Source organism: Pelobates fuscus, chromosome 9 (assembly GCF_036172605.1).
Source record: "Pelobates fuscus isolate aPelFus1 chromosome 9, aPelFus1.pri, whole genome shotgun sequence".
Lineage (NCBI taxonomy): Eukaryota > Metazoa > Chordata > Amphibia > Anura > Pelobatidae > Pelobates > Pelobates fuscus.
The window spans coordinates 99,895,449-99,921,636 of record NC_086325.1 but is presented as its reverse complement, the minus strand read 5'-3'; the positions used below and the strand labels follow the sequence as shown (position 1 = coordinate 99,921,636).

General features: G+C 43.7%; 1 protein-coding gene across 1 annotated transcript in view; it reads right to left on the bottom strand.

Moving 5' to 3' along the window:
* Positions 1 to 26,188, bottom strand: part of DRP2 (dystrophin related protein 2) — an 85,703-nt gene that overhangs the window by 37,103 nt on the left and 22,412 nt on the right. Inside the window, exons 2-10 of the mRNA XM_063432210.1 lie at positions 13,874 to 14,001; positions 11,483 to 11,574; positions 8,085 to 8,241; positions 4,369 to 4,492; positions 1,983 to 2,251; positions 1,762 to 1,908; positions 715 to 793; positions 352 to 412; positions 153 to 214 (exon numbers count right to left, since the gene is read on the bottom strand). Coding sequence (XP_063288280.1) covers positions 153 to 214; positions 352 to 412; positions 715 to 793; positions 1,762 to 1,908; positions 1,983 to 2,251; positions 4,369 to 4,492; positions 8,085 to 8,241; positions 11,483 to 11,574; positions 13,874 to 13,966 — 1,084 coding nt within the window. The 5' untranslated portion in view covers positions 13,967 to 14,001. The remainder of the gene's footprint in view (positions 1 to 152; positions 215 to 351; positions 413 to 714; positions 794 to 1,761; positions 1,909 to 1,982; positions 2,252 to 4,368; positions 4,493 to 8,084; positions 8,242 to 11,482; positions 11,575 to 13,873; positions 14,002 to 26,188) is intronic.

The window sequence follows — 26,188 nt, the reverse complement described above, 5'->3', positions numbered from 1 at the left end:
TATTCATATTTGCACACGTGATTATGTAATTCATGTAAATGATTTAGTGTTGTCTGTGTACAGGTCAAGATGCAGAGTTTAGAAACCAGATATGATGCAAAGTTGAGAAGACAGATTTAGGAAATACTTGAAGGAGGGCAGGAATTTCTCACCCAGAGCTTGGTAGAGCTCTGTCATCTTGGGATGATCCCAGCAGGTGGTTTGAGCCTGGTGACTAAAAGATATGAGAAACGTAAAGACTGAGGCCTGAGAGAAATAGAAGGAAAATCCAGAAAAGCAAGACCGTAAAGAGCCAACAGAAGAAAGTTATGGAAAGAAGCACAAAGACTAACATTCTTGACTGTCACTTACTTTATATAATATGGCACCTTGTTGGGGGATATGGCTCTCTCCCACGGAACTTGAACTGATGCTGGAATGAAGACAATACGGCCATTATTTATGATGCAACTGTTGAAAGTTCCCACATTCTCCACCAATTTTATGTACTACTACCTATGGCCTAATAGCCATATCAGTTTTAGAATTATTTACCTTAAACACTTAACGGAATACTCCTTGCATGTGAGCTGCTAAATTGTAACCATGCATACATGCATGCATAATGCTAAAATCATTCTGATTCTTCACATGAAAAAAGATTAACACCTATCATACAAATAATTGACCTCATTGACCAAGATATTGTATATCAATCACTCACAAATAACTTACATGACAAGAAGTGCTGTGACTCAGGCCCAAAGTCACGGTGGGCATCTTGCAACTGGCGAAGGCGTTCTCCTACAGAGGTCTTGGAAAGAGAAATATGTCACTGGTAATTGGGTTGTACACTAGTAGGACAGAGGCCTTCTATGCAAGGAGCATGAGTTTCATGGTAACTACGTGCATCAATTATATGATGCATTTGTTCAATTTGTTAATTCAGAAATATCATTAAGGACAAACAAAATTCACTACCCTGAGATCTATCTTGCAAATAAATTATACAAACTACTATGTGCCTCTTATCCTGTAAGTCTGTGCTAATCTGCCTTACATTTCTGCACACCCATTACAAATTCTATTTATTAGGTCCTAAACCAAACCTTATGCTGTAATGATCAAACAATTAGTAAAAACCCTTGTTGCAAAAAAACACGTCTCTCTACTGCAGCACTGAGACAAACATTAACAAAAACAATAACTAAGGAATATAAAAAATGTGTTTGGAATCCACAATATCATAATATTCACAAATGTATCTTAATAAAATAACGAAAGAAATCAGAAGGGGTCCCTGTAATCACCCTCCTTGAAAAAAAATATTATGTAGGAGTAAGAGAAGAGGAAGGTCAGTTTCTTAGGTAGTCTTCAGAAAAAGGGTGTCCTAACCAAACATTTTGTCTTCTTGATGGTATCAATCGAGGATCTCTTTTTGGGAGATGGAGTACATTACTATTTATGTATTTCTCACATTAAATGTGTTTCCCACATATATGTTGATGTTATTACACCATACATGTTCCATTTTTTCCTTTACTATTTATGGTATAATTGAACTTGCACTGCTCAAGGGCAAGCATGTATTTAACCCCTTCAGGACCAAACTTCTGGAATAAAAGGGAATCATGACATGTCACACATGTCATGTGTCCTTAATGGGTAAGCACTCCACTTACACTTTGGGATTCACCAGTTTGTCGTTATGTGCAAGGGTTTTGGTTACTGATATGTTCTGCTTTCATGTATGTTTTAATTCATATTGATATAGTTAAATACCTGAAGCTGTTTCCACCGGTTGTTGATCTGCTCAAGCTCTCTTGCGTTCTCCATGGAGAGGTGAACATCACACACAGCAAGCTGATGTGCAATGTCATTTGCCAATTTCACAGTATCCTTTATAGGGGACATTTCCTCCTTAAAAAGCTAAATAATAATGCATAGGTAAGTGGTGTGTTTAGACATGCTCCGGCGTTTTCCTAACATTCTTTTATTTTCACCTTTGTTGCCTGTATATGTTCTGGAAGAGAGTCTATGAACAGATCTCCTATAGGTTCCCAGGTGGATTGGACACTCTCAGCCTGTTCCAGAGTTTCACCTGCTTCTTTCATGGAAACACCAAGCTCTCGAAGTTGTTCTAGAGTCCTTTCGAGGTGGCGGTGCTGATCCAGACTGCGAGCAGTCAGTCTGTCCCACAACTCACTGGCAACACTAGCCTGCTTCCAGATCAATCGACTAAGGCTCTGTGAGCGGCTTCTGGGAGACGTATCTAAAAAAAAAAAAAAATTCAGAAAGAAAGACAGACTATCCATGAGAAATGGGGAAAGACTGGGAAAGAAGGTATTGGACAAGAGTAAGAGATTCACAATGTATACTACATGGGTACAGAATTAGGAGATCTACTTGTCTTCTTCTACAGTCTTTAGCAGGAAAAGGAAAGGCTGACAAGTAGTAAGATAATGTGACATTCACTGGCAGAGTGCATCACTGCCTGTGGTTTAAGGGAGCATAAATTCAAAATATGGCTAGAAAAATATTACAAAGATGAAAAGATGCACCAAAATGACAAAAGAAAAAAACAATAAGGAATGATTGTCATTATCATATTAGCTTAATGAAGCAGTTTTGGTGTATAGAACATGCCCCTGCAGCCTCACTGCTCAATCTTCTGCGATTTAGGAGTTAAATCCCTTTGTTTATGAACCCTAGTCACACCTCCCTGCATGTGACTTGCACAGCCTTCCATAAACACTTCCTGTAAAGAGAGCCCTATTTAGGCTTTCTTTATTGCAAGTTCTGTTTAATTAAAGGGACACTATAGTCACCTGAACAACTACAGCTTAATGTAGTTGTTCAGGTATTATCTATAGCTCCCTGCAGGCAATCTGATGTAAACACTGTATTTCAGAGAAAATACAGTGTTTACATTGATTGATAGGAATACCTCCAGTGGCCGTCACTCAGACGGCCACTAGAGGGACTTCCTATCACGCAGGGCCCTAAAAAGGCCCTGTACACGTCAGACGTATTAAAATACGTCTGACGTGTTCAGGAGAGAGAAGGCACTGTGTGCGCGCCTTCTCTCTCCAGCCTGTCAGCGGAGGAGGGGGGCGGGCAAAGACCGCGAGCTGAGCTGTCACTCTGCTCAGCTCGCAGCCGCATGAATGCCGCCCTCTGAAGTATGTGCGCATGTGCGGCGAAGCTGCGCATGCGCACAAGGGAGCAATGACGCTTCCAAATGGAAGCGTCTGATTGCTCCCTGCTCGCGCCCGCCTATTTCGTCATTTTGACGAAATAGGGGGCGCGGCTTCACGAGGCTCCCGGCGCTGGAACGAGGTGAGTAAAATCTCCTCCCTGGAGAGTCCCTTTAAGATGTTAATAGCTTGCTAGACCATGCAAGAGCCTCCTGTATGTGATTAAAGTTCAATTTAGAGATTGAGATACAATTATTTAAGGTACATTACATCTGTTTGAAAGTTAAACCATTTTTTTTTCATGCAGGCTCTGTCATAGCCAGGAGAGGTGTGGCTAGGGCTGCATAAACAGAAACAAAGTGATTTAACTCCTAAATGACAGTGAATTGAGCAGTGAAATTGCAGGGGAATGATCTATACACTAAAACTGCTTTATTTAGCTAAAGTAATTTAGGTGACTATAGTGTTTAATAAAATGCCCATGCTTAAGGGAAAATATGTCACTGGTAATTGGGTTGTACACCCTCTAATTTTAATTTATTCTACAGATAATGCATTAAAAACAGTGCAATAAATAATATATTTTTTTAAATACTTACCTTTAAAGTTCCTGGTAAATGTACTCTTTAGGTTATGTACCTGCAACTATTAGGGTCTATTAGTATCCCATAACCCCCTGTCCAGCATATGAGTATGGAATAAGTAATTCCACTCGTCAAATAGCAGCCCTATTAACTGTTAAGCTGTTTTTGCAAAGCAGTAGTCTCTAGTCATGGCTCTCTTATGGGGTAGGAAAAAAAACACAATCCAAGATGTAAGTGCTGCATGAAAACACCACATACATAACTTAGACAAAATAGGTTCCAGGCAGCCATTCTATCCAGATTGACAGCTCTAGGGGGCTGGATTCAGCTGCAGAAATTATATCAGTTATAGTGTTTGCAGGGTACTATCTGAATCATCAACTTGGAACTCATTCAGAGTTGTGATGGTGTTTGGAGTGACATTTTAATTTAGATTAATCCCATCATATTGTAACAGTAAGCATTTATGGGTACCTGGTTCCTGGCATTTGACTCATCATCTCAAATGAATGATAGAGATTTAGACATATAATTAATCCACGATAAACTTAAGCAGCATCAGTGCCAACGTACAAAATTCAAGAATTACTGAAAGGGAGAGATCTTACCTTTTCCCTGTGTTGACGTGTCCTCAGTGTCATCTTGGAAGGGGTGCTGTGTGAGGAAGGATTGAGCTGACTCCAAGACAGAATATATATAGGGGCCACGTGATTTTATCTCCTCCATAAACACCTTTATCGAGTTCAGAAAGAGTTTAAAAAGTGCAAAATTATTTTTATTTTTTAAAAAGAGAGATAAAAAGTATGATAACGAGGGACAGAGTAGTATTAAAAAACAGTTGAAAGTAAATATCAAATAAAATGAAATGCAGGGGACGGAGCTAGCATCGAACCCGAGCATTCGCACACTGTGTGAGCTCCACGATACTTTAGTGGAAACAGCAGAAACCCAGCTGAAATACTTACCCAGATAGGGTGGAAACACGATCCTAGACTGGCACTCAAAGTCATGGGTCGCAAGACTAAAAAGTCCAGGTCGGATAAGGAGCCCACGAGCCGTGATATCGGCGACCTCCTTCAACGCTCACAACAGGCCGCATGGTCCAACATTGCACCGCAGGACGATGAATACTCATACTCACCTGAGGACTTCGCTGCAGTCCTGGAAACAGGCGCTTCCAGCAGTAAACAGACTGTTATGAAACCTGCCTCTGTTGCTGAAGATAGAGAGCCAGTCACAGCAACCCTGCTTAAATCTAAGCTGGGGGAGCTGCGCTCCAACATTGCAGCCGACATCTCCCAATTTAAAATAGCCATGGAAAATGCCAACTCAACAGCTGGCGCTCAAGAGACAAAGATGGCAGCTGTGGAGCAAAAGCTGGAAGAAATCCAGCGGACCCAGCAAGCCATTGAGACCCGAATGAAAACACTGGAAGACCAAAGAAGATGCTACAACTTGAAACTTAGGGGCATCCCTGACGCAACTGGCACAGAGGAGCTGCCACACTTCATCAGAAGGTTGTGTGAAACTCTAATGTCACCTAAACAGGCCAAAGGAATGAAAATAGATGGCATGTTCCGGCTACCTAAGTCATTAACTGAATGGAATGTGTTTGTAGTGAGTGCAGAGTATGTATAATGAATGTAGTGTGTATAATGGATGTAGTGTGTTTGTAGTGAGTGCAGAGTGTGTATAATGAATGCAGTGTGTTTGTAGTGAGTGCAGAGTGTGTATAATGAATGTAGTGTGTTTGTAGTGAGTGCAGAGTGTGCATAATGAATGCAGTGTGTTTGTAGTGAGTGCAGGGTGTGTATAATGAATGCAGTGTGTTTGTAGTGAGTGCAGAGTGTGTATAATGAATGCAGTGTGTTTGTAGTGAGTGCAGTGTGTATAATGTATGTAGTGTATAGTGAATGTAGTGTGTAGTTAATGAAGTGTGTATAGTGAATGTAGTGTGTTTGTAGTGAGTGCAGAGTGTGTATAATGAATGCAGTGTGTGTAGTGAATGTAATGTGTTTGTAGTGAGTGCAGAGTATGTATAATGAATGCAGAGTGTGTATGGTGAATGTAGTGTGTTTGTAATGAGTGCAGAGTGTGTATAATGAATGTAGTGTGTTTGTAGTAAGTGCAGATTGTGTATAATGAATGCAGTGTGTGTGTGCTGGATGAAGTGTGTGTGTGTGTGTGCTGGATGAAGTGTGTGTGTGTGTGTGTGTGTGCTGGATGAAGTGTGTGTGTATGTGCTGGATGGTGTGTGTGTGTGTGTGTATGTTGGATGATGTGTGTGTGTATGTTGGATGGTGTGATTGTGTGTGCTAGATGATGTGTGTGTGTGTGTTGGATGGTGTGTGTGTGTGTGTGTGCTAGATGGTGTATGTGTGTGTTGGATGGTGTGTGTGTGCTGGATGATGTGCGTGTGTGTGCTGGATGATGTGTGTGTGTGTGCTGAATGATGTGTGTGTGTGTGTTGGATGGTGTGTGTGTATGTGTGCTGGATGATTGTGTGTGTGTGTATGTTGGATGATGTGTGTGTGTATGTTGGATGGTGTGATTGTGTGTGCTAGATGATGTGTGTGTGTGTTGGATGGTGTGTGTGTGTTGGATGGTGTGTGTGTGTGTGTGTGTGTGCGCTAGATGGTGTGTGTGTGTTGGATGGTGTGTGTGTGTGTGTGTGCTGGATGATGTGTGTGTGTGTGTGTGTGTGTGCTGGATGATGGGTGGGAGAAGCATTTTTTGTTTTAAACCTTATGTGTTTATTTTTATTTTTTTATTCCACCCTCCCTGCTTCTTACCTTGTCAGGGAGGGGGTAGATCGCCTGGTGGTTCGGTGGAGGAAGCCAGCTGTACACAGGGACCATCACACGCTGTGTTCCCTCTCCAGCTCTAACTCTCGCGAGACTTGCCTGTGCGGAGCGGGTCTCGCGAGAGTTGGAGCCGGAGAGGGAACACAGCGTGTGATGGCCCCTGTGTGCAGGTAGCAGGGCAGGTCCTGCAGGATCACTAGCAGGAACGGTGTTCCTGCTTTGGAAAAAGTGCAGGAACGCCATTCCCATGCGTTCCTGCAGGACTCGAGCCCTGTTCATACATATACTAAAATACTCAACTGAACCTCATCAGATACATTAAGCCTGTTCATAAATGAAAAATGTGCAATTACCCATGCCACAGTCTAACCTGTATACATCTATGTACGCTGTTGTGGCGTTTAACACTGTTATGTACCTACCTGCACAACAAAAATAAAGAATTAAAAAGAAAAAAATTATTATAGATAAAGGAAAGACCTAAAGCTTCACACATATTGTATGTGTGATAGCTTGTCTAAAGGAAAACACACATCCCTGAACAGAAAGTTAGTTGGTCACAACGCTTACATTGGCTTCCCTTCCCTCAAGGATAATTTTTAAAATACCGACACTAACCAACAAAGCTCTAAACAACTCTATCTCAAATTACACTTCTTCTCTGAGTCACAAGTTTGCTTTCTATGGGTCATTCAGCTATGTCTATAACCTTCATTTGTACCGTGTTTGCCTTTCACATGTCCTCTCTCTGATTCATCTCCAGCTCTTACATTCATCTCCTATTTTAATCACACAACAGTATAAGTGCAGATAACAGGATCTAGCAGGCTTATGGGACAACCATTATGGAGGTCACTCAAACAAAGCACATTTAATGCAAACTACACTGCAATACAGATAATGGTGCTCAACGGTATGGGATCCTGTTACTTTACAGGGCAAAAAAGCTAGTTAATCTAACATACAGGCACAACAATATTCATAACACATATATACTTTATAATATCCAATTGTTGAAATTACTATATCAAACATACAATAAGAACAAACACAAACAATCCATCATTAACAAACTACAATAACAGTATTAGGCTCAACAAGTAAAGATTGGGGATACATCAATACACATGAGTCGATCTTATAGTGGATAACTAGAAAATATACAATTGGTACACATACCCAGCAGTCAGCAATTGCAGAGTTCAAAAGGAGAGTGTAAAACGCAAACACAGGAATGTCTTCATCCTCCCTTGATAAAGGTATTCCTGCCGATATGTTGGTGGGTCTGGTGTATTTTTAACTGCTCTCCTTTTAAAACTCTATAACTCCTGACTCTTCTCTCAAGAAATCAAGGAACTTCTTCCCGAATAGTTTAAAAGGCCTTCATAGACCACAACATTTTGGTGCACTGTGTTAATTTTCAAACGTCTATAGCTTAGTTAAAGTATATGTATTTAAATGTCATTCACCAATTGATAACCTCTTGGTATGGCTTTCTGGATTCCATGGTAAATACCCACCATATTTTTATCTTTGGCTTGCTGGACCATAGAGAGGTCACCTCGCAAAGGTAGCTGGGCTGACAACTCTTCATCTTTTTGCCCTAGCCAGTCAATGATCTCTTGAAGGGGCGGCTGCAACTTGAAAGTAGGATCTGAAAATGCTTCTAGGCGAGCTCTGGAATATAGAACATTACATATTTAATACAAAGTACATTTATATAAAAACTATTAATTATAAGATAAAAAGGGCTATTTACTAAAATGTAAATTACTGAGAATTGACCAGATAACTGAAAAGTTTAGGCTAGATAGCCTATTACCATAGAGAAGCACTGGTGGCATGCGGGACTCTGCGTGGTATCTACCAGGAGGTTACCGCTAGACGCCCCGGGGATGTAGCAGTTCATCTACACACTGTTTCATGCTGTGCCTGCCACATTGCCATATTGTTGTAGCATGCTGTCAAGCCCTTGGATGCTTCTGCCCATGTTGCAGGGATAGAAATAGTCTTTGTATCCAGAATATTCTGGGAACTCCATGTAACAAGCTAATGCGGGAAACATTAGTCCAGCAATAACTACCTCCTGGGCAATGTGATCATTAGCCTAACTGAGAGCTTGAAATATGTGTACAAAAAGTACAGGGACAAAATATTACAACTAATTTAGGCAAAAACTCATAATGAAACATCTGAAACATCTGTCTGAAGACACTAAAACACCCCATCTTACATACATCACATTTGCAAATTGTACTCTATGGTGGGTGAGGGTAATTAGCACATGATGCTTCCATTCTGCCCTACATGTGACGTGGGCCCAGTAGATCAATCTGTCAAAATTACAAATCTGAATTCTGAAGCTGACAGGTTTCTAACTACCCGCAGGCTGTGTGTGTCACAGTCAAGAGAGATGTGACTAGGGCACAGGCTTCTCATTGAGAAACACTGCACTTACTGACTCCTATCACCATATGGTAATATAAAGTGAAATAATTTAACTCAAAATGACCAAAACCTTTGCAGGATTGAATAATAAGAGCCATGCATGCTCTCTTCACACTTTCCCTTTACCCATCTAGTGTAACATGAGCATATTAAGATAATTCCCCCTCTTGCCTATGCGCTTTAAATGCACACCCTCATTGCCCATGCAAAGCAGAGAATATAGTGTGGCACATTATGCCGGCCCCATGGGAACACATCACAGATGTATGTGTCAACCAAAGCAAAGAAATTTAGATTACCAAAAAATGAAATAACATTTATAATAAATGGTCTATGTTTTTTCAAATTGCAAAACACCCTCAATAAAATAATTTGAAACGAAAAGTGAAGTCACAAGTCCCCCACACCACTACCAGTGATATTGCTATTGACATCCATAAATCTGATGGCCATGTAGTAGTGAGGGCAATAGCCTAAAATATCTGCGAGATGGGGCAAATGTCTCCATTTTATTATATCAATCTACTATAATGTTTACAAAGTAGTCGGATCAACTAGTTACAAACAAAAACTACAAGTTACAATTGCAAAAAATCTGAGATCTATTTTTTTTAGCGTTTTAGCAGTATACCAGTATTACATTCAGCAATAATAGCTTAGCAGGCAGACATTAGTTTGAGGGCTCCAATTCAGTGGCCAGAGAAGATCAGAATTTACCTAAAATTCCATGTCTTGAGGGACAAGCCAGAGTTAAACAATACATATAATACATCAAAATCAGCTCTATGCAATGTGGCCTCAAAAAGTATAATCAGAATAAAGAGTGCCATTTGACTTGATACCTTAGAAAAGTCTGTTCCCTATCACACACCTCTTTATTTGATACATGCATCCCCAATTAAAATTATTTATATTGCCTCAACATATTCTGCAGCTATGTACAATAGGTAAACAAGACAAACATTTAATTCTAACAAAACATATTTGACAAATGGGAACATTAAGTGAAGATAGCCCTACCCAAGCAAGCTTATAGGATGGACAATGCTACTTCTATTAATAAACTGCTGGAAGAATTTATAAATGATGGGAAATTAAATGTCATCAGAGTGCCCTCTTCTGGGGGCAAATAATCTTCTCCTTCGAGACTATTTCACCCCTACTGGCCACTATGCTTTTTCACTATATATATTGGTATATGCTTTCTTCCAATAATTAAGTTTTAACCCTGTGTTTATTGCTGGTCACAGAAGGAATTACTACTATCCTTTGTAAATATCCGTTCCATCGCTATTAACACATTGATAGATTTGTAAGTGTATATTTTATGAACAATGCAGTATACCAGGTAGAACACACATATAGCCATTCGCTAGCATTCCCTAGCTATCATTTCGTAGTCCCTTTTCAATACCATCCATTTCTTTCTTGAACTACAGGTTTCTAACCATGGGTCACTTTTCCTTAATGCAGAATAAACTCATTTTAACAAAAGGAAAAGGTGTTGTTTATTAAATGATTACCGTAGTTGTAGAGTAAATGCATTTTATTCTTTAACCAAAGGTTTGCTCATTATATTTAGTATCCACAGTGATACATCCTGAAGGTAATCCCTTTCTGGCACGTACTCTCTACAGGTAGTCCACTAAAGCAGGTAACAATTTATACACTCATTATAGATGTCAATAAACTACCAAGAGTAGGCCCTGGCCCTGTAATCAGCTAACATAACAAACTAGAGTCCTAAGTAGATAGGTCAACTTTGTACATTTATTGAGCTTAATATTATTAAATGTTATTAAAAGAAAACACAGGGTGAGCCAAAAGTTTGCAACCAAGCACCATGTATAAGAGCTACTTCGAAGATTTTTCAAACTGCACCCTCACAAGCACATGAATGTTTACAGATAGAAAGTGATCCTTTAACCCCTTAAGGACCAAACTTCTGGAATAAAAGGGAATCATGACATGTCACACATGTAATGTGTCCTTAAGGGGTTAATGGTCTTTCTGGCAGGTATATGGTTCCAGACTTTTGACTCGCCTTGTAGATCGATTAGGATCCAAAATACTAATTAATCCCTTAAGGACCAAACTTCTGGAATAAAAGAGAATCATGACATGTCACACATGTCATGTGTCCTAAGGGGTTAAATAATAAAACAAAATGAAAAACCTTATTAAGGGATAGGAGAAGCAGGAATTAACTCTTCGGGTGCCTGTAGTGACCAATCAACTAAACTGAATCCATCTCTTTTTGAAATAATCATTGTTTTAATTTAGGGAAAAAACAGACTAATGACAACTGTACATTTAACAATCCATCTGTCACCAGAATTACCAAGTACAGAAAAAAATAATCATGAAAGCATACAAAGCATACAATAGGTTAAGTAATCCCGTTATCTTTTGGAAATAACATATACAATGCATGTGTCTTGCTTAATGGCAGTAAAATAGTTCACAGTACCTCAAACTGTGAGATTTCTTCTTTATTTCACTCCAGCACAGGTTCATCTCGGAGAAAATGTTATTTTCTGCAGCGTCCCCGGAATTTAGTACCTGCAAGAAAGCGAGTAAAGCTGGGTGTAAGACGTTAGAGTATTAGCACAGAGGCAAGCGATAACAGTCACTGTTCGCACACAGAAAAGAGGGTATAGAGGTCATGGTTAGAGGAGACGAAGGGAGAGATGCAGGATACTGTATCAAAGTTATTTCACTATAAGAAGACTATGAGAGCAGAATGTGAGAGTGTGAGGAACATAGGGGAAGATGATAAAATTGCAGAGTACAGTACTAAGAGGGCAAACTCAGCAGGATAGATTGACGTGCTGCTAGCAATGCTATAAAAGGGTTAGTCCTCAGTTGCCCTACCAGTAGACGTTACTGTACAGGGGCAATAGAGGGAGATGGGGAGCTAATAGACAGAATAAACTAATAAAAAAAGGGGGGGAAAGACCAATAGTGGGGCTATAACAGAGCACTAATCAGAGGTAATTAACAGGGGGAGAAGCTGAGAGGGATGGAGAGAGATAAGAGAAATAAAGATAGATAGGTGAGAAGATTAGTGGCCAGGTGATCTAGTGAGCATGACAGAGAAAGAGATCTAGGGAGAGATTGCACCAAGTAGGAATGCATCTCGAGGGAGTATGGGGCACTCTGCCCCCCCGCAGGAATGTCACCGGGCGGACTGTAACTCTTGTGCCCTTTCATGATGAAACCAGGCTTTGTTTGGGACAAATTCCACTGTCACACCCCTCAGTGCAACCTCCCCGCCAAACACTGAACATTTATAGGGAAATCTAAACACAGGCTCTATTACACATTTCTGAGGGGAGGGGAGGCTGTATGATCCATCATGCTATGCTTTCTGCATATTATTTTTAATATCATAACCATTACAGCGACGCACTTCTCGGTGCTGTACATTGTGGGTCAATACACACACAAATATATTATTCCATGGAGACATCTCTACGAAAATACATGCAGAAACATTGCCCTGATCTGGTGGATGTATCTGAGAGTGGTGTCATACTGGGAGGAGGTCTCTTGCATCCTGTATTTTGGAAATACCTTTGTTTATTCTTGATATTTAGGCTCCTAGATGGCTTTGGTTCCCATGAAAATTAAACTTCTCAGTAGAATTATGTTGGGGGCTCACAGAGCCCTCGCCTAGCATTGTTTAAAAAATTAGACTCCCCCGCTTGAGAGAGTAAATCAAAAAATTAGGGATAATTTCTTAATGGACAAACTGATTGCACATGTTAGAAACACTCTCTCAGCATTACAGAAAACATGGGTTCTATGGGAAGATTACGAAAATAGGGGCAACTTGTGGAAAAGTCTTTTGCGTAATTCCCACCATGGTGGTGGCAGAACACCCTCCGCCCACCACCTCGTACCCTTTCTTTCACACCACTACCAGCCCTTTTTCTCCCTGCTTCTCCTTGTTCAACCCTTTTTTCCATAATTCCAAGACACTGCTAGCCTAAAACTTGTATACAGTGCAGAAGAACATCCTCTTATTCAGTCCACTACAAAATAATCATTACTATAACTAGATATCACTGTAAATATTAGGGTAAGCTTGTCAAACCTGTTAAAATGATGTTATGTTTTGTTGTAAACCTTTTTTCGGACTCGCTGCCCCATTGTTCATTACATCAAAATGCACTGTAATATTCCACAGACGCCTGTACGGCGGTCGTCACCTGAACTCCAACTGCTGGGTCTCTTGGATTAGACCTATGCCAGATACTCTCCCTGTCCTATCCCCATGCATTCCCTTGTGACAACACATAGGTGCACCCCACGTGAGGGCCCCCCAAGGTCTCCTAAGGGTCGGTGGCAAAGGGCATAGTGAAGCGGCGCCAACTAACTCTCCCCCTGCAGCAAATCTTAGCCGCACTGACCCACACCAGTGAGCTGCTTGCTGTTAGCCACCCACGAAGCCGCCAGGTAACGGATGGCACATAGTCCGCTCCTGCCCTATCCAAAATCAGGGCAAATCGCTACCCTAATACCCAGACTACTTCCCCACGGGGAGCAATCCGTAGCACCCCTACAGACCCAAGACCTAGGGTCCACAACGGACACCCACTCCCCCCCCCCCCGCTCGGCTGTTAGAGTAGGACCTGCCAAAGATGGGGTGCATTGACGTTGTGGGAGGCTTATGCAATGTATGATCAGATAATGTAACTAAACCCCCATTATTTTTTGCCTAGATTAGGTGTTTTTAAAAAACTAACAAAATCTGTCAGCACCAAAGTTGTGTTTAGTAGACAAGGCAGTGCGCTGGATTTTAGTTTTTATTCACAATCCCATTATGTGACATTTATCCTGCAGAGATTTAGTGTACCTGTGATAGATGATTGGTAGGGCTGCTAGTTGCGCTATGCGGCCATTGGTCAAGAAGAGAGCGAGCTCCACCAGGCATTACCACGGGTTGCATCAGAACAGAGGATCATGTGGACAGACCACTAGATTCTGGAGAGAAAGGGAAAGAAACTATTATTTATTCATAGGCAATGGTGTAAAACACTGATACATTAACACACCTTTTTTACTTTTCAGCTTTTCATAAAGAGAGAATCTTTATGAAAGGCTAATTTTGACTGTGCTCCTTTGAAATATGAACACAATAAAAGATATACATAGAACAAAGTAGAGACTAATGCGTCTCATGTAATTGTCAATCTTTGTTAATCTTTGTCAAAAAGCAGAGATTCTACCAGCAATTTCCAATCATCCTTCACAAATTGGATGCCTATATGGCCCTTTATTGCACTAATTCAAGACTATCTATAGAAGGTCCAGCAATTTTGTGGGATCCAATACAGACTTAATTTTCTACACTTGAGTATGCGTGCCAGTAGCATAGTGAACACGGCTCATGGCAGTTGAGGTCGCCAGGAAGCAAAGATTGATGGTGTAAAAAAAATGGCAGTGCTGAGGAGAGAGCAATACACGTTGTAGCAAGATGGACTAAGCAATGACTTCAAGGAAAAAACACGTAACAAAAGAACTAACTACACTAATGACCCTATTTGTTGGATTAATAAACGATAAAAGATGTTCAGTGAAAAATGCTTTTTTTCTTATCTGGAAATGATTTATGTTTATCTGTCGCTGATCTATGGAAAACTGCTCTCTTATCAGCAAGCTTGGCCAACGGCTAAATATCAAACACCAGTCAAAACGTACTCATAGCAACATCATAGAGCCACAAAACCACATAGCCATTACATAAGTACTTGGAAACATTCACAATTTAATGTGACATGTATAATTAAACTCAAAGATAACAAACCCAAACTACATGACATATTAACTACATGACCACAACTATTAACTACATGACCACAACCTACACGACTAGTACAGGTAGGGAAATTGGATCTGTAGTGTATGTGTGTTTGGGGGTGATAAGGGATGTGGTACAGATAAGGGCTGTAGTGTGTGGGAAGGGGGGAGACAGGGACTGTTGTGTGTGTTGAAGGGCAAAATGGAGCTGTGGTAAAGAGGATGAGAGCTATGGTGGAGGGATACTAGCTGTAGTGTGGGGGTAGGAGCTATGGTAAGGGGTAGTGGCTATAGTGGGGGGATAGGGGCTGTAGTCTGGGGATATTGGCTGAGGGCCTGAATAAAAAAAGGAAAGTTTATTTCCTTTCCATGAGGCTTAGGTTGGGCTAGGGAGAGGGGAATCCTGGTCCCTGGGAGATGCTGCTTGTCTGCAACCCCTGTGGGTGCAGGCAACTCCTTCCCGCCAGCACTGGGGGAATGTATCAAAACATTACTGTGGTAACCCACAGCAATGCTCTGATACAGCAAAGATCTGGCCGGTGAGGGAGATCTTAGAGCTCTCCACCGGCCATTTTCACCCTTCTGCCCACTGGCCATGCCACCTCTCTCCTAGCTGTTGCCCAAAGGCCATGGCCTCTGTGGCTTTATGGAAAATTTAGCCATGGTCTCATCTCCACTCTCTTCTCTGCTCTGTATCACTGGCAGATGACCTGCTTCAGTATATGACAGCAAACCTCAAAGCATGCTAAACGTTTAAAACCAGGAGTGCCAATGAAAGGCTAGCATGGATACATGATCAGTGTTTTATTAATTAAGCAGGGAGGGTTTATAATTAGCCTTGGCTTTTGAAAAACATATCCTCCTCACTGTTCTATTACCTTCTTTACTCTTTTTCACTTTCCTCTTCCTGTGTATGCTAATTCAAATCGGTATATATCTAATTTCCATACAAAGAGTTGGATTTATTCCTTTTACATATATCTAGTTTATTACCAAAATAATACAAACAGGTTTTCAGAAAATTAACCAGCAACATGTCCGACCGTGGTATATAAGCATCTTGGCAATTCAGTTACACTACCCCTTTCCAGCATAATTTTTAACAATGCTCTCAGTAATACCATTAGGTTAACATGCATCTAAATTGCAGTTAAGATTATCTGTTTACATTTTGTGTTAAACATACTGGGTCTATACTATAACAAACTGAGTCTGTACTATAACTATAAAATCCATATTGGCTTATTTACTAGATTCCGTAGGATTAATTGTTCAAACTAATGACTGAACAATCTCATTATAGATGTTTTTAGTCCACTAGTACTTATAAGATTTACGGTTGTTCGGTTTAAGTATAATTCTTACGGAATTCCAGACTTCGAACCTGTACAATAATTCCCATTTACATTGGATTTTATAAGTGTTGTTTTTCTTTTTACTGTAGGATGTTTTTGTTTTTTGTATATAGTGCTACTTACTGTCTCTTCCATATTTATATTTACTCTTAGTGATTTATTTTAATTTAATTCAATAAAGATATAAACAACATTTGTTTTGAATATGTTTATTAGAGTCGCAAAAAAAAAAGCATAGGCAGACTTTTTTTGAATTGCCAAAAATAACATTTGGTTGCCTGCGCAGAGACATATAAATCAGATGAGACACGCAAGAAAGTAAAGTCAATCGGATGTACATAGACTTTGCAAGATTTGGTATAACAAGGGCATTTAACAGGAATAAACATGCTGGTAAGGAAATTAAGTATACATTAACTGTGCGAGATCCGTTTTGGCTTCGGATAAAGTACTATAGCCATAGGACTGCCAAAAGGGAAGCTTAATTATGATTAAAAGTTGTGCATCTGATATGCGGGTGTTAAGTATGAAATGGTCGATAAGTGCAGGATGTGCTTAAATGCGCGGCTAAATGTTCAGGTCTGTATGCGTGAAGCGGGCTCTTCTCGAGCCAGGTGCATGCGCTCTAAGGTAAATTGTAAGCATGTCTACATACGTTATACATTTACAGCTGTCTGGCTACCAAGTTAACAATAATAAATGGTATTAAGCGGTTGCCCTAGGGGGCTCTGAAATGTAAATAGCAAGGTCTTTTGAATTAAGCATATATTACCAAACTAAAGAATAAAGTAATATTGCGATGTATAGCGGCCTGGTAGCGCAATCTCAGATGTTAAGGCTTCCTGATCTATTGGATTTCAGAGGCCTGGTGCAGACAGGTCATGTAGTTTTAAATATGTCAGTGCATGGTCAGGTAGTACATGAGCAGTACACTTAAAGCTACAAACATGTAGAGCGCATTGTAATAGCCTGGCTTAATATATAATAATGCTATCTAGTTGTAATATAATATATATCTTGCTATTTTCAGTACAGTGCAGTTACAGTAAGACAACTTTGACTCTCGTAGCCACAACAGAGCTGGACTGTTCTCAATGTCCGTTCGCTGGGGGCTGTTCATTGCACAACTGCCCTGCAGTCCTTAGGCTGCTGGGCCTCCGTCTGTCCACCCTGCAACAACCCCAGTCCGTCTCCAGGGCCCTCCGTAGCTTTGTGGGCACTCAAGAGCAGGGGCGGTCCGTTCGACTCCCACACCTAGAGTCCACGGGCCCCTCTCTACCTGCACCTCCCCATCGCCACCGAGTGCCCTAGACTCAGAGGCGTGCGCTGCCCTCAGTCTCGCCCGGTGCCGGCCACTTGCTTGGAGCCAGCGCGCACCCCCCCGGCCACCGGTCCGCCGGATGGGGGTCGCGCAGGCCCGCCCCACCGGGCTCACAGCATCAGGGACATGGCCCTCTGGGGACCCCACATACCCATGGGCCAGGGCACCCACACCTCCAGCGGGCCGGCCGTCCCCGCAGGGGATCCATCAAGTGCTCAGCAGTGCCTAAGTCCATTTGGGCGGTCTCGGATGGTCTCCCATGTTTTGCCTTCTCCACCTTCCTTCCTCCGGCCCAGCAGTAGTGCCTTTGTGGGTTGTTTGCCGTGTTGAGGCAATCGCCGTGTACGCCCGAGTCTCATTGCGCCTGATCGGGGTGCTTCTGGTGTTTCAGCCCCTCCGCGGCGACTTCTAGTGTTGCTGGCTGAGTTTCGGGCAGTCTGTGCTAGTTCAGGCGGTCGGTATCCGGGCCGCGCGGGGACTCCCGTTGCGGCCAGTACTTCCGCTCGGAGGCCTGGGGTAACCCCCACCGGCCGAGAGGGGGGGGGCAGGGCCGTGCCCCGGGCCGAGGTTCTCCCCTCGTCTGGATGTCCACAGCGGGACCGCTTAGTTGTGCTGCCCGCAGTGGGCGCAGGGTTTCCGGCTCCCTGTGTAGACCGTGCTCGGCCCTCTCAGCTTGCCTGGTTTGCGGTAAGTGTCGGGTATCGGGGGTAAGCTGGTGCCTTCATCTGTACTTTTCTGATGGGGCTTTGTGTTGTTAGGCAGTCTGCGGCGATATTTTTCGCTTTTTTGTCGGCATGGAGCAGGAGCTCATGAGAATGGCGTCTGGTCGGCCCGGCGGCCCCCGATATAAACAACATTTGGAAACATTCACTCTGACTATATCGGTTTGTTTATGTTAATAACTGTATATAATCCCATTGGGGATACCTCTACCGATGCACCGGGTGGGAAATGGTCTCTAGGCCATAGTTTCTTTCTACATTTTAAAACATTTAATTACATTTTAGAGATTTTACTATTTCAAAATACTGTTTTACTTTCCACTTTCTTTGTTGGGGAGCTGACAAGATTCCCTCAATCTGCGTATGCTGTGGGTGGTGTGTGTGGGTTGTTTTATTATTGCACTGGAATGTGTTACTAGAAGAGACAATGTGTCATGCTTGTGAGTTTCTTGTTTCTATCTGCTGTTTACATGCCTTCCGTCCTGAATGTCATTCAGCCCCCAGTGTCACTTCAATTTTTGTCATCAATCCGTCACTGGTTTTATACCCAAAAAATATGACCAATGCTAGTATTTTCCTGTGAAACTATTCAAACTAACCATCTGTGTGGTCATGCTGTTAGAATTACAAATATTTAAAATACAAATAAAATAAGCTACTTGAAGTAAGAATTCAGAACATTCAGCACACGGCCAGGGTTATTCACTAATGAGAGAATAGCCGGAGTGAATTTCAAGTGAATTTTAAAATGTCAGTCCAAGATAGCCAAACTGAAAACAATGTAAATTTTCCTAATTCGGGTCTATTACGCAAACTATTGAAGTTCACTTTGAATTCCAGACATTTCTCACTTTAGTACAAAACCCTATAAATGTTTGTAATACAGTGATTCTTAATCCCTAAAATGTGACCCAAAATGGGGTCCCCAAACTGTTTTCAATGGGTCCTTAACCCCTTAATGACTGAGCCAAATGTGGCCAGAGGCAGCTCAGGTCTTTGGGGACCGGGATAACCCCCCGGTCCGCGGGGTGAGGGGAGATGAGAAGTGTGTGCCCCCTCGTCGGCCAGAGAACTGGGAGAGCGGCCATCTCTCCACGGCTCCCACCCGCACAGGCCGCTTTGTCGCACGTGGTCCGCCGGCGCCGGGGGACCAAGTATCTGGTATACCCGGGCTCAGGTCGATCTTCTGCAGTCGATTAGTGCAGTCAGCAGTCGATGTGTTTGGGTGGTCGGGCGATGTACCCGGAATCTTGGCTCCAGACTCGGGAGCCCACGCTTTGCACGTCTTGTCTTCTTGGCGATCAGGCTCTGCCCCCCCCATGTACAGGTTTTATGGTGTCTTGGAAAGTTATATTGTTAAATATAGTGCTAGCAAATTAAATTCCCTATACTTTCGGCATGGGTTGTCAGGCAGGTCCCGCTAATTGTAATTAATTAAGATACCTAATTATGTAAAAATATTACATAAATATATGTGTAGAATTAATATATGTATATATATATATATATATATATATATATATACGTATGTGTGTGTATATATATATGTATATATATATATATTTTTTTATATATATTTTTATTTATATATAGGTATATATATATAGTGATATATACGGATATATTTATGTATATAGATATATATATTATTTCGTTCTATGTGTATTTTGATATAAATATATATATATTAATATCACAATACAGTTAGAACGAAATAACACACATCTATATATTTTTTTTGTATAATATGGCCCCCAGCAGCACCCCATTTAAGCATGTTTAGGTGAGTGCAACCATCCCCCCTTGTTTCCTATATATATTTGGGAGTCTAGCCAACTCCTTGGTTTTGCACCCCTCCCTGTTACAGGTGCCTCATCTCAGGTCCCTATTTAGCCTTGTACTGCAGAGAGCCTCAGATGGAATTTTTTCCCAAGTAAGTGGTTAATCTCATAAGAGCAGACATTAGACTGTGAGAGTAGGACCTGCCAAAGATGGGGTACATTGACGTTGTGGCAGGCTTATGCAATGTATGATCATATAATGTAACTAAATCCCCATTTTTTTGCCTAGATTAGGTGTTTTTTAAAAAAAAAAAAAAAACTTTTGCAAACTAATAAAATCTGTCAACATTGAAGTTGCTGTTTAGCAGATAGGAGAGTGCACTGGATCTTGTGTATTTATTGTATAATATGGCCCCCAGCAGCACCCCATTTAAGCATGTTTAGGTGAGTGCAACCATCCCCCCTTGTTTCCTATATATATTTGGGAGTCTAGCCAACTCCTTGGTTTTGCACCCCTCCCTGTTACAGGTGCCTCATCTCAGGTCCCTATTTAGCCTTGTACTGCAGAGAGCCTCAGATGGAATTTTTTCCCAAGTAAGTGGTTAATCTCATAAGAGCAGACATTAGACTGTGAGAGTAGGACCTGCCAAAGATGGGGTACATTGACGTTGTGGCAGGCTTATGCAATGTATGATCATATAATGTAACTAAATCCCCATTTTTTTGCCTAGATTAGGTGTTTTTTAAAAAAAAAAAAAAAAACTTTTGCAAACTAATAAAATCTGTCAACATTGAAGTTGCTGTTTAGCAGATAGGAGAGTGCACTGGATCTTGTGTATTTATTGTATAATATGGCCCCCAGCAGCACCCCATTTAAGCATGTTTAGGTGAGTGCAACCATCCCCCCTTGTTTCCTATATATATACGTATGTGTGTGTATATATATATGTATATATATATATTTTTTTTTATATATATTTTTATTTATATATAGGTATATATATATAGTGATCTATACGGATATATTTATGTATATAGATATATATATTATTTCGTTCTATGTGTATTTTGATATAAATATATATATATTAATATCACAATACAGTTAGAACGAAATAACACACATCTATATATTTTTTAATTATTTATTTTTAATATTTTTTTTACGTATTTACGTATTTTTTTATATTATATATAAATATATATATAACAATAATTATATATATATTTAATCAGTATCAGTCTACGTGTAATTTGATATTAATATATATAATTATATATATATTAATAGTAAAATACACCTAGACAGTGTATGTGTGTGTATGTATATGTGTATATATATATATATACTATATATATATATATGATCTAAGTATATTATTATTATTTACACTGATTAATTTCATTTTATTTGATTTCCAGCCAGCAGGGGGACTAACTGTCATTACAGTTAGTCCCCCTGCTGGCAATGCCTGAGCCAGCTAACCCGGCCATGTGATTGTGAGGTCCTCGCAAGGACCATACTCTCACATGGCCGGGGGGGGCTGCTGGAGGATGGACGTGCCGCAGGCGGCTCCCTGGGAGTCCCCCCAACCGCGATCGCCAGCGTGGGATCGCCGGCGACCGGGTAAGTTAAAAAAAAAACGGAGGGCGTACTATTACGCCCGGCGGCGTTTAGAGCCGCTTAAAATAGGGCATAATAGTACGCCCTCCGGTCTTAAAGGGTTAAAGGGAATCCATAATGCCAGGAAAACAAAGTTGTTTTGGGGGCACTGTAGCTCCTTATAGTGCCCATCTCCTTCCCCATTGTGCAAGAGGGACTTGGACCCGCTCCTTCCCCGCCGACATCAGCCGACAGGGGAGACCTAATGCGCATGTGCGGCAATTGCCACGCTCACATTAGGACTTCCCCCTCAGGAAAACATTAAACAATGCTTTCCTATGGGGTTTTGGGTGACGTTGGATGTCCCCATGCATAGCATGAGGATGTCCAGCATCAGTTAGGCGACCAAAAGTCACCTAACAACTTAACAACTTGGAAGTCCATCTAGTGGCTGCCTGATAGGCAGCAGCTAAAGGTGGAATTAACCCTGGATAGTGATTATTGCAGTTTCTCAATAACTGCAATAATTACTATTGCAGGGTTAAGGAATCTCAGAATATGCACCCAGAGAGGAAGCCGGGGCAAAAACACTTTTCTGTGCCACCCCTATAGAGCAAGGGTGGCCAAAAGAGATATCTAAAGTGTCTTAAAGGTCTGACGTCAGCTGTTGATCTATCATTGCCCATCCTTGCAGTGCCTGTATGTGAATGTGTAGGCATGTTTGTGTATGGAGCATGTGTGTATATATTATTATATAACACATCAGAAGAGGTGCAGTGTTTGTTTACGTGTAGTGTTGGTGTGTGCAGGCAAGATTGTTTTTGTGAACAATGTTAGTGTTTGAATCAGGGATATGTTTACTGTAATGTCAGTGTTTAATTGCAGTTGTCTCTTTGTGTGTAGTGATAGCATTTGAATGCAGTGGTGGGTTTGTATGCATGGAGTGTTCACACGTACAGATGCATATTGCCACACACAGAAACACATAGACACTGCCACACACAGATGCACACAGACACACACAGATGCTGAATGGGGGTTAAATAATTTTGATTATAACTGTATATGTACAGTTGTAATCAAAATAATTCAACCCCCATTGAAAATCAGGTTTATTATCAAAATGTACAGACAGAGGCGGCTCTAGACTTTATGAGGCCTTAGGCGAAACGCAAACATGAGGCCCCACTAACAAAAAAAAGGTGTCACATATACACATTGATGCACTGTCTACCTGGTATGTGCCTGAGAGTGTGTCTGACAGAGTATCCTTGTGTGTGTGAATGTATGTCTCTGAACATGTTTGCGTTTTTGTCTGAGACCCTATGTGTATGGGGTAGCTGCTTGAAGTGTGTTGTGTGTATGGGGGGGTGATGGTGAGAGGGAGAAGGAGAGGGGGGTGAGAGGGAGAGGGGGGTGAGAGGAGGTGATGGTGAGAGGAAGAGGGGGGGTGATGGTGAGAGGAAGAGGGGGGGTGATGGTGAGAGGAAGAGGGGGGGTGATGGTGAGAGGAAGAGGGGGGGTGATGGTGAGAGGAAGAGGGGGGTGATGGTGAGAGGAAGAGGGGGGGTGATGGTGAGAGGAAGAGGGGGGGTGATGGTGAGAGGAAGAGGGGGGTGATGGTGAGAGGAAGGGGGGGGTGATGGTGAGAGGAAGAGGGGGGGTGATGGTGAGAGGAAGAGGGGGGTGATGGTGAGAGGAAGAGGGGGGTGATGGTGAGAGGAAGAGGGGCGGTGATGGTGAGAGGAAGAGGGGCGGTGATGGTGAGAGGAAGAGGGGCGGTGATGGTGAGAGGAAGAGGGGCGGTGATGGTGAGAGGAAGAGGGGGGTGATGGTGAGAGGAAGAGGGGGGTGATGGTGAGAGGAAGAGGGGGGTGATGGTGAGAGGAAGAGGGGGGTGATGGTGAGAGGAAGAGGGGGGTGATGGTGAGAGGAAGAGGGGGGTGATGGTGAGAGGAAGAGGGGGGTGATGGTGAGAGGAAGAGGGGGGTGATGGTGAGAGGAAGAGGGGGTGATGGTGAGAGGAAGAGGGGGTGATGGTGAGAGGAAGAGGGGGGGTGATGGTGAGAGGGAGCGGGGGGGTGATGGTGAGAGGAAGAGGGGGGTGATGGTGAGAGGAAGAGGGGGGTGATGGTGAGAGGAAGAGGGGGGTGATGGTGAGAGGAAGAGGGGGGTGATGGTGAGAGGGAGCGGGGGGTGATGGTGAGAGGGAGCGGGGGGTGATGGTGAGAGGGAGCGGGGGGGTAATGGTAATGTGAGAGTGAGAGGGGGTAATGTGAGAGTGAGATGGGGTAATGTGAGAGTGAGAGGGGGTAATGTGAGAGTGAGAGGGGGTAATGTGAGAGTGAGAGGGGGTTATGCTGAGAGTGAGAGGGGGTTATGCTGAGGGTGGTGGGAGGGGTGAGGCTGAGGGTGGTGGGAGGGGTGAGGCTGAGGGTGGTGGGAGGGGTGAGGCTGAGGGTGGTGGGAGGGGTGATGCTGAGGGTGGTGGGGGTGAGGCTGAGGGTGGTGCGGTGGGGGTGGTGAGGCTGAGGGGTGTGATGCTGAGGGTGGTGGGGGGATGATGCTGAGGGTGGTGGGTGGTGATGCTGAGGGTGGTGATGCTGAGGGTGGTGAGGGGGGTGATGCTGAGGGTGGTGAGGGGGGTGATGCTGAGGGTGGTGGGGGGTGATGCTGAGGGTGGTGAGGGGGGTGATGCTGAGGTTGGTGGGGGTGAGGCTGAGGGTGGTGGGGGGTGAGGGTGGTGGGGGTGGTGAGGCTGAGGGGTGTGATGCTGAGGGTGGTGGGGGGGATGATGCTGAGGGTGCTGGGGGGTGATGCTGAGGGTGGTGGGCGGTGATGCTGAGGGTGGTGGGCGGTGATGCTGAGGGTGGTGAGGGGGTGATGCTGAGGGTGGTGAGGGGGGTGATGCTGAGGGTGGTGGGGGGTGATGGTGAGGGGGGTGATGCTGAGGGTGGTGGGGGGGTGATGCTGAAGGTGGTGGGGTTGATGGTGAGGGTGGTGGGGGGTGGTGAGGCTGAGGGTGGTGATGGTGAGGGTGGTGAGGGGTGGTGAGGCTGAGAGGGGTGGTGGTGAGGGTGGTGGGGGGTGAGGCTGAGGGGGGTGGGGGTGAGGCTGAGGGGGGTGGGGGTGAGGCTGAGGGGGGAGGGGCGGTGATGCTAAGGGGGGTGAGGGGGTGATGCTGAGGGGGGTGGGGGGGTGATGCTGAGGGGGGTGGGAGGGGTGAGGCTGAGGGGGTGGGGGTGATGCTGAGGGTGGTGGGAGGGGTGAGGCTGAGGGGGTGGGGGGGAGGCTGAGGGGGTGGGGGGTGATGCTGAGGGGGGTGGGGGGTGATGCTGAGGGTGGTGGGAGATGTGATGCTGAGGGTGGTGGGAGGGGTGAGGCTGAGGGTGATGGGGGGTGATGGTGAGGGTGGTGGGGGGTGAGGCTGATGGGGGTGGGGGGTGAGGCTGAGGGGGGTGGTGGTGAGGGTGGTGGGGGTGAGGCTGATTGGGGTGGGGGTGAGGCTGAGTGGGGTGGGGGGTGATGGTGGTGGGGGTGAGGCTGAGGGTGGTGGGGGTGAGGCTGAGGGTGGTGGGGGCTAGGGGTGGTAAGGCTGAGGGTGGTGGGGGGTGATGGGGGGATGGTGGGGCTGGGGGTGAGGCTGAGGGTGGTGATGGTGACTGGGAGGGTGAAGGGGGGGTGAGGCTGAGTGTGGTGGGGGGGTGAGGCTGAGTGTGGTGGGGGGGGTGAAGCCTACCTTGATTTCCCTGGTGGTCCGGTGGCCACTGCTCCTGGTCTGCAGCTCCGCAGAGCTGCAGACCGTGTAAGCTCGCGAGATTTCAGAGCGTTGCCGTGGTAACCCGCGGCAACGCTCTGATTGGCCAATTCTCGCGAGTCACATGGTCTGCAGCTCTGCACACTGCGGAGCTGCAGACCAGTGTCTGCGATGGTGGCCGGGCAGCCAGGAGGGGCCTCGCACCCGGCGGCATACCGGGCAAGCCGCCGGGCCCCCTCCTGGTGTCAGGTCCTCGGTCAGTGACCGAGGACCTGACACACTTTGCCACAGGCGGTTTAGGCGGCCGCGAGGCCCCAGCCAGTGCGAGGCCTTAGGCGGCCGCCTAAACCGCCTAATTAGAGAGCCGCCTCTGTGTACAGACTTGCAGCTGTTTGAAATTAACAAATCCAACAAAAGCAATTGAAATAGGTCAACACAACAAATGCTTCAAGTGGTTTCCCCAAATTCAACTGAAAATGCAACTTATTATGACTTCTCCAGTTTCAAAATTATTCAATGCCCGAATAGAATCCCTCACAACAGCATAAATATGCAGAAGAAAATAAAAACCTATTTAATAAGGGGTCTTTCTCTCTGAGTTACAGGGAGAGCTGGAGACAGACAACATGCATACACACAAAAAAAATGCATCTTCCCCTTTGTTTCTCTTAACCCCTCTTTGGATTTTCTTGCTTCCATTTGTATTTTTTGGCCAGGCAGACCCCAGTGAAGGATTGTCTGTATACTCAATCTGGTTTGACAGAAAGCTGTTCATTGCTCTCAGTGAGTACTGCCTGTCAGATCGGGTAGAAAAACAAAAAAAGGTCCTCTA